Genomic DNA, 9,564 nt, shown 5'->3' on the forward strand with positions numbered 1-9,564 from the left:
CACACACAAAGAAAAAGAAACATGCCCTTCTTTTCCAAAAAGTTTGAATACATTTCATCTTTAGTCCCCTCGAATTTGGAAATATAGAATCATAGTTCAAAAATTTACCCTCATTGGATTGTGAATTTGAGGTGTGCAACTATATTTGGTGAACTTGTAGCCATTTGACATGAATCGGTTGATACTCGGGGAAAACAAAGTAGTATATGAGGTTAATTTGGAAAATGGTATTTGGAAGTTGAATTTAGGATAGTATAAATTGTTGTATGAACCTGGTATAGTCTAAGTTGCTGGTTGAATGACAAGTTCCTTTGGTGTAATGTCTTTTGAGCATGTTTCATGGGTCACTTTTGTGGATCATCTTCCTTTTAATGCCGTCTTTACAGAGTATGGGCAATTTGTTGTGCTGCGTACAAGTTGATCAATCCACGGTTGCAATTACGGAGCAATTTGGCAAGTATCAAGATGTGCTTCAGCCTGGATGCCACTGTCTCCCTTGGTTCCTTGGATTCAAGCTAGCTGGTCATCTCTCCCTCAGGGTGCAGCAATTGGATGTTCGCTGCGAGACCAAGACAAAGGTCTATTCTTTTTCCTGTACATGTGTTGTTTTTTCACAGCCAAATCATCAAACTTAACCACAATTTGGCAATTGCACAAACGTAAGTAGGTGTCAGCTTTACAATATTTTACGAGTATATGATTTGTACATTTGTTGCAAAAATATGCAGGATAATGTATTTGTCAATGTTGTTGCGTCAATTCAGTATCGTGCCCTGGCAGATAAAGCAAATGATGCTTTCTACAGACTAAGTAACACTAAGGGTCAAATTCAGGCCTATGTTTTTGATGGTAGACAAGCTTTCTCTCTTTATCTTTTTATGATTTGTATTTTAAAGTTGAGTTTTATTCTTCTACAAGCATATCTTTCACACAATAAATTGATTTTACCAATTCAAAAAAATCTATGTTCTTCATTTTTCCAGTCATACGAGCGAGTGTTCCAAAACTCAATCTTGATGATGTCTTTGAGCAAAAAAATGAAATTGCTAAGGCTGTTGAGGATGAACTTGAAAAGGTAATCCAATTCTTTGTGGTTTTTGTCACTGATATCAGCAATCTGAATTACTTATTTGATCTCATATGAGAACCGTCATGATCCATTACAGGCTATGTCGGCTTATGGATATGAAATTGTTCAGACACTTATAGTTGATATTGAACCAGATGAGCGTGTTAAGAGAGCTATGAATGAAATCAATGCTGGTATGTCTAAAATCTTTCCCTCTGATTATGCCTAACAATGACGCAGTTGTTTCTCAAATGCTCTGACCGCATAATCTCAAGAGGAATATAAACTAGAGTTTGGCCATAGATTCCTAAATTTGTTTTGAAAAATTTGATTTGGATGAAGTTTGATTTGAAGATGAAAATGTGTTTGGACATCGGTTTTCAGAACATATTTCACTTTTTTTTTTTAAAAACTTGAAATATGACTTATACCGACAAGTTCTAAAAACTATCACAAATACCCAACACTACCTCCATCAATAGCATTCATTATATTATCGCAGACCATAGTCCTGAACATAAATAAATTTGGTACAAATTTATCTTTTTTATAATGAACTACATAATATACTATCAGATGACCGAGAAGACGAAGCAACATTGTTACAAAATAATAAATGGTGGGCTCTTTTATAAAATACAAAAGTTTGGGCAATTTTTAAAAAATGTAATAGTAATATTTTGGGCCAGGATTTGGGTTTTGGATTTTGGGAATTTGCAAAAATATGGATAAAATTTATGAACAAACATGTATTTGCCAAAAAAAACCCAAATAAATTTTGACAAAATCTATGGCCAAACGGGTCCTAAATATCTTCTGATGGAATTTCCCTTGCACTACCTTAGTGAATTATTTATGCAGAATAAGTTCTATAGGCAGATGCCACATGGCAGTGTTAGGAACTCTGATGACTTTTATGCATACCAAGCTCTTCAAGGGCTAGTTTCTGTTCTCTTTTACCCGTTTAATGGTTTTTGGGGTGTAAAGCAAGGAATTGGAGAGTGAGGGTGGTGTTTTTACTTTGCCAAATTGAAGACTAATATTCTTAACCGGTTTGTCTTGCTATTTTTATGTCCTAATAACTCTCTTCAACTGTACAGCTGCTCGGATGAGGGTGGCTGCAAATGAAAAGGCGGAGGCTGAGAAGATTTTACAAATTAAAAGGGCTGAAGGAGAAGCAGAGTCAAAGTATCTCTCAGGGTTAGGTATTGCACGACAACGTCAAGCAATTGTGGATGGTTTAAGAGACAGTGTGCTTGGCTTCTCTGTGAATGTGCCTGGAACCTCGGCAAAGGATGTTATGGACATGGTCCTTTTAACTCAGTACTTTGACACCATGAAAGAAATTGGCGCTTCCAGCAAATCATCTGCCGTTTTCCTTCCTCATGGGCCCGGTGCTGTAAGAGATGTGGCGAGCCAGATTCGCGACGGACTCCTTCAAGCTTCTACTCAGCATTAAATGTTCTCTCACAGGAATGTCAATGAGTTTCACTTGAAGCAGCTATTTTCCTTTTGTCTTTACTTCTCAGGTGTGGATATATGTGGTGAGTTTGACTTTGACATTGAATTTGTGAATCTAGTACTGTCCTATGTACAGAAGTATGTAAGATGTTGAAGATTTTCAGACCCTTTTTTGAAGAATTGTGAATTGCTATCTGATTTTTAGCAGCCTTACCTTTACTCTTAGTCTGCTCTAGTCGAGTAATCTTGCTTCCTGGTGATCTGAAATCTTTCATATCATAGTATTCAGATGCTAATACCCTATTGGGAGTATAATGTAAGAACTTCATGTCGTATATCGATGGTGTAGACCTCGTGTACTGTTGACTCACTTTAGAACCTATTTTCTTTTGCAATTACGTATCATGTTGAAAATGAAATCACATGTATAAATTGTCATTTACTCTCATTGTTCTTTGAGGGTTAGGAGGGAAGACTCCTACATTCAGAGTTGGCATGCTAAATGAAACCGTCTAACAGGAGAGTTCCTTTATCTTGTTTATTTTTCTATATCTCCTCGGAGTTTACCAAATAACAATTTATAGAAGGGGAGCCTTGGCGTAGCTGGTAAAGTTGCTGTCATGTGACCAGGAGGTCACGGGTTCGAGTCGTGGAAACAGACTCTTGCAAAAATGCAGAGTAAGGCTGCGTACGTTAGGCCTTTGTGGTTCGGCCTTTCCCCAGACCCCGCACATAGCGGGAGCTTAGTGCACCGGGCTGCCCTTTATAAAGTTCTATTATAGTGTTCCTCAATGAGGATTCAAGCGGAAGGATCTTAATGAATTGTACATGTTAACTTTGTTGCTCTTACAATTGGTCTTCTATTGTTGTCTCAGTTGCCTGTTGTTTTCTCTCATTTTGGCAATATCAATGGACTGATGATTATGAAATTTTTCCTACAATGCAAATTTCCTTCTAACCTTGTTATTGAGTGAAACTGTTGATCAACAGAAATTTTGATTAGATGTTGCATAACAACGAGCAGTTCCCCTGTATGTAATGATGAGAAAAAGTGACTTTTTTAGATATCAATATTCTTGTTTTGTTGATTGAAGATGCTATTTGAATGGTCTTGTTGTCTAGAATCAGAACTAGTATTGTTGTTGAGTCCTAGTTTCTTCATTTTTGTCCTGTTTTCTTTTTCTGGATAATAGGATCGGAAGCTAGTAAAACGAACTTTGAACGATAATAAATCAGACAATAAAAAAGAAATATATCAAAAAAGACACAAACATTTAACGTGGTTCAATCAATTGACCTACATCTACATGCGGAGATGAGCAAACCATTATATACAAGAGAGTACATAATATTAAGAGAACAATCTCACAAAGAGGCACACACAAGTGGCATGCTAACACTTGTCCCAAAAATTCTACCCCTAAACCAGACTTTCAAACGCCTTATGGCTACACTGTGGAAGGATCCTTAATTTATAGAAGTCCAAGAAAAAAGACTAACCTATGGAAGAATTATTTTTTCCTTATCGTTAAAGAAAAAAATCAATTATGATAAATATGTTGTCCTTCCTTCAGGAAATAGGAAAACCAAATATGATAATAAAATTAGCACAAACACCTAAACGGCCAACAAAAGTAGTTGCATCGGACCAGGAATTTACGTGAGACCTATTCACGATTAAATTTAAGAGTGACCTATTACCCCATTACTCTTACTTAGGGTTATTAGTTCTGGACACGTGCGTTGCGCGTACACCTCATATTAATGAGTACATAGTTTTTATAAATTACATAAATATTATTTAGACATACATTTGAGTTATGAAATAAAAATTATTAAAATAAAAAAATAAAATTCTGCCTCACTAAATTCTTTATCATATATATATATGGGTTATGTACAGTCAGACCCCTCCATAATAACATCCTTATAAAACAACACTTCACTATAAAAGCCAAATTTTTTCGGTACCAAATGTCATATTTTGTTATAATATATGTTCTCTATAACAGCAATTCGCTATAACATCCAAAAATATTCGGAACAAACGAGACTGTTATAGAGAGGTTTGACTGTATTTTGTTTAGAAGCTCGAATAGAGCAGCACAACGTGTATATTGACTTGTATCCACATTGCTCACAGTATTTTCGCCCTTTGATGATGACCTTCACTTCTTTTTATGTAGAAAGACAAGCTTGAATCGCAAGCATGTAGTTCTAATAAAATAAATAATATCTTTAACATGAAAAAAAAATCACAATTATAACTTTTTAGCACAAATGTAAACGCATCACATTCATAAACAGTTTCCTTGCTATACTTTATATTCTTAAATGAGTCGCAATAAAATAAGACAATGAGGGATACAATGCTTTTTGTAATTTCATCGTCATTATGATTGATTTTTATTTTTCCATTCATGAGGGGTAAAACTTTACTGCTAATTAAGGATTCCATTACTGGTACAAAAGTCTATTGACTACTGGAAAAGAAAAAACAAAAGACGCATTATTTCATAGAATTAAATAACAAGTAGAGAGTATTTCTTAATTAAGATTTTTTATCTTGATGGAAGCATGTAGAATCCTATTTTCTCCTTAAAATCTCTTTAAGTTGGCTACAAAAGATCCATCTTTCTCGCGATAGAAATGAAAGTACCAAAATTGTCAATCTTATATGAAACTAAATTGTAAGGAAATAACATGTATAGAAACCTAGCTAAGTAAAAAAGAAAATCCCTTCTTGCCTTTATATGATTCTATCCTAGTTGGCATTGCTTCGTCTTCCCTTCCATACGTTCATAGTCTTTACTCTTTAGTCTACATTAAATTTTATTGAATACAACTTCTCAAAATTTTCAGATTTTCATGAATAGGTCGGCTAACACAAATTTTATTATTGTTTGAAGGGTATTTTAGTCTCTCAGTATTATAAGGTTAGTTTGGTCTTTTAACTTTCACTTTGGGGCTTCACAATTATAATATAGTACTAGTTTCTCGCACGTGTATACCGAGTCATATATATATATATATATATATTGTAATATCAATAACTATTAGTATAACAAAGCTTTGAGTAGGTATAACTAAAAGAATAAAGTATAAGTTTTTCTGAATAACGTAGATCTGAGACTGCATTTGATAAGTATTTCAGAGTCTGTTGCCTCAACATCATTGATCCTGGTGATTCAAATATCATTAAGAGCATGCTTGTGACCAGTGAGATAGCAGTTGATGTTAGATTGTTCTTCTAATGTATTCTGCTCAATCTTAATTTAGGGAACCTTAATGACATCATGAATTTTTGTTCCGTAAAATTTTCAAAATTGTATGTAGCATCCCCAGTTATACACTTCCTTTATTCTACGAATCCTTGTTTATTCTGAATTTGTTACGGGATGTGCACTAAATGCCTTCAAATAACGGACTAAATTTAATTTGGTGGTTGATCCAGTATATGCTAAATTTCTCTTTTGGAAAACTTGAAGACTTGAAAAGATAATTTGAACAGGCATGATGACCAGCTTCAACTAATGCCAAATATTGGGAAGGATCTATTTAACCTTTGTTTAGTTTTAACTTGTCATTTACATCATCTGTGTTCTATATACCTACAATAAGGAGAGTTCTCTATTTTGCATTAGTATTTCGGACATGCACCTGTTTTCTTTAGCCTGTATAAGACTATAAGTCATTGTTGATTTTATTCTATATCAGAGTACAATTACTTATACAATAATTTGCCTTATTAGATTTAACCGTCAAGGGACATGAAGTTTCGCACATGTCCTTTGCTTCTCCTGCTAGCACAACGACTCGCTACCCTCGTGCTGATTATTTCCACAAATAATGAGTAATTATACTGTTTATATTATGGAGTTCATCTCAGAAAAAATTTAAACAAATGCCCACTAATATTGTAGTCATTTCAACATGCTATATTTTCATGTTCAAAGCTTTTCATGAGAATGTCATAGGAAAACAGGAAGCAACTAAAAACAATTTATTCCTAACACTTGTGAAGGGAATAAATACTACAACAACAACAACAACAACCCAGCATATTCCCACATGTGGGGTCTGGGGAGGGTAATATGTACGCAGACCTTACCCCTACCCCGAGGGGCAGAGAGGTTGTTTCCAGAAGACCCTCGGCTCAAGAAAGAAACAAGTGGCAGAAACAAGTGACGATATATTAGTACTAGCAATAGACTCATAATAAATAACATAAAATAGACAACATAACCTGAAATAACATAAAATAACAAATAACAACAATATAAGGAATATAGGGAATACGAGAAAGAGGAAAATATACTAATATCTATAATATAAAGCCCTGCATCAGTAGCTGATCAGTAGCATCCTAAGCCTAACTCCTAACTGTCTAGTCTCACTCTAGCGCGCTGTAGAAATATTCCCAACTTCCCCTAACCTACAACCTTAATGCTCGACCTCCACAATCCCCTGTCAAGGGCCATGTCCTCAGTAATCCTAAGTCGCGTCATGTCCTGCCTGATCACCTCGCCCCAATACTTCTTAGGTCTCCCTCTACCTCTCCTCGAGCCCACCACCGCCAGTCGCTCACAACTTCTCACCGGTGCATCAGTGCTCCTCTGAATGTGCCCGAACCATCTGAGTCTTGCTTCCCGCATCTTGTCCTCCATGAGCGCCACGCCCACCCTCTCTCGAATAACTTCATTCCTAATCTTATCCATCCTTGTATGCCCACACATCCACCTCAACATCCTCATCTCTGCTACTCGNCCTCGTCGATCTCCCCGGTACCCCCTGAATAACTGACCCAAGGTACTTGAAACTACCCCTCTGAGGGATGACTTGGGAGTCAAGCCTCACTTCCACTCCCGCGTCCGTCGGCTCGGGCCCAAATTTGCACTCGAGATATTCCGTCTTCGTCCTGCTCAACCTGAAACCTTTAGACTCAAGGACCTGTCTCCAAACCTCTAGTCTCTCGTTGACGCCGCGTCTTGTCTCGTCAATTAGGACTATATCATCAGCAAATAGCATACACCATGGCACCTCCCCTTGAATATTATGCGTAATGGCATCCATCACCAGGGCAAATAGGAAAGGGCTGAACGCAGACCCTTGGTGCAACCCCGTAACAAACGGAAAATGCTCGGAATCGCCTCCTACTGTCCTAACTCGGGTCTTAGCTCCATCATACATGTCTTTAATCACCCTAATGTAGGCACCCGTGACCCCTTTAACCTCTAAGCATCTCCATAAGACCTCCCTAGGAACCCTGTCGTACGCTTTCTCTAGATCGATAAACACCATGTGGAGATCCTTCTTCTTATCCCTATATTGTTCCACCATCCTCCTAATAAGGTGGATAGCTTCTGTGGTAGATCGCCCTGGCATGAACCCGAACTGGTTGTCTGAAATAGACACCGTCCTTCGCACTCTCATTTCTACCACTCTTTCCCAGACTTTCATGGTATGACTCAGTAGTTTGATACCCCTATAGTTGTTACAGCTCTGGATATCGCCTTTGTTCTTATACAACTGAACCATTGTACTCGACCTCCACTCTTCAAGCATCCTATTAGTCTTGAATATAACATTAAACAACCCAGTAAGCCATTTCAAGCCTGCTCTGCCCACACACCTCCAAAGTTCAACCAGAATTTTGTCTGGCCCGGTAGCTCTGCCCCTCCTCATCTTACGCGTTGCCTCCATGACCTTATCGACCTTAATGTCTATACAATCACTTATCTCACGTGGGCTGTCGGCATTTCGCAAATCACCTAGTACAATATCCTGATCACCTTCTCCATTCAGAAGTTTATGAAAGTAGGTCTGTCATCTCCTCTTAATCTGGGCATCCCACATTAAAACTTTGCCGTCATCATCTTTTATGCACCTCACTTGGTCCAGATCCCGAGCCGTCCTCTCTCTCACCTTAGCGAGTCGGAATAGCTTCTTCTCCCCGCCTTTGTTCCCTAGCTCCTCATACAGACGAGCAAACGCTGCCGTCTTAGCCTCCGTAACTGCCATCTTCGCCTCCCTCCTAGCAACCTTATATCTCTCACTGTTCGCTCGCTTCTCCTCCTCGCCAGTGCTCCTTAATAACCGCAGGTAAGCCGCCTTCTTCGCTTCCACTTTACCTTGGACAATTGCATTCCACCACCAGTCTCCTTCGTGGCCACCGGTGCGTCCCGAAGATATCCCTAACACCTCCCTCGCCGCCTTCCTTATACAGTCTGCCGTCGTCGACCACATAGTGTTTGTATCCCCACTACTTCTCCAAGCTCCCATTGCCGATAACCTTCCTACCAACTCCTGATCTTTATCCTCAGTCAAGGCGCCCCACCTAATCCTCGGGCGGCCTCGTACTGACCTCTTCTTCCTCCTTATCATAATACCAATGTCCATCACCAAAAGCCTATGTTGCGTCGCAAGGGTCTCACCTGGGATAACTTTGCAATCCTCGCACAACCTTCTGTCGCATCTCCTGAGAAGAAGATAGTCAATCTGAGTCTTCGCCACCGAACTTTGGTAAGTAACCAAATGCTCCTCCCGCTTAGGAAAACTAGAGTTCGCAATCACTAGATCGAATGCCTCGGCAAAGTCCAACGGCGAAGTGCCCCTCCGTTCCGCTCCCCGAAACCAAAGCCGCCATGTGAAGGGAATAAATGCAGTGTTAAAAAAGAAATTGTTGAAACTCTACAAATATTAATTATAGACAAAAAAAAAAAAAAAAGACTTCAGCGTTGGGTATAAATGTGGTGACCAAAAAGAATCTTCTTTATTTTAGAAAAGTATCTTACCACTAAAAACTTTTACCAGGAGATAACAAAATTGTTGAATTATGGTAAACATACTTGAACACAAGCAATAATAACTAATGGAAATGCAAATTAAAGCAATACTGTGTAAGCCTTGCCAAACACAACATTGCACTAATTATTTGATTCCTCATATCAAGATGAGCATATTTGCTCGAACCAACCATGAAATTTATCGCAGAAACCTGTATTGTTAGGTTATGCAGTATATATTTACATTCT

The 9,564-nt window shown here is 38.1% G+C and overlaps 2 protein-coding genes across 2 annotated transcripts in view; one reads left to right on the top strand and one right to left on the bottom strand.

Moving 5' to 3' along the window:
- LOC109227035 (hypersensitive-induced response protein 1-like) overlaps positions 1–2,755 on the top strand; it is a 3,412-nt gene extending 657 nt beyond the window's left edge. Inside the window, exons 2-6 of the mRNA XM_019392027.1 lie at positions 387–578; positions 729–849; positions 984–1,075; positions 1,167–1,263; positions 2,170–2,755. Of these exons, the coding sequence (XP_019247572.1) occupies positions 390–578; positions 729–849; positions 984–1,075; positions 1,167–1,263; positions 2,170–2,528 (858 nt within the window). The 5' untranslated portion in view covers positions 387–389 and the 3' untranslated portion in view covers positions 2,529–2,755. The remainder of the gene's footprint in view (positions 1–386; positions 579–728; positions 850–983; positions 1,076–1,166; positions 1,264–2,169) is intronic.
- LOC109227863 lies at positions 7,377–8,551 on the bottom strand. The gene is made up of 4 exons (XM_019393056.1): positions 8,398–8,551; positions 8,029–8,322; positions 7,784–7,932; positions 7,377–7,457 (listed from the first exon to the last, which is right to left on the bottom strand). Exons 1-4 carry the CDS (start codon positions 8,549–8,551, stop codon positions 7,377–7,379), a joined length of 678 nt encoding a protein of 225 aa, XP_019248601.1.

Source organism: Nicotiana attenuata, chromosome 6 (genome assembly GCF_001879085.1).
Source record: "Nicotiana attenuata strain UT chromosome 6, NIATTr2, whole genome shotgun sequence".
Taxonomy (NCBI): Eukaryota; Viridiplantae; Streptophyta; class Magnoliopsida; order Solanales; family Solanaceae; genus Nicotiana; species Nicotiana attenuata.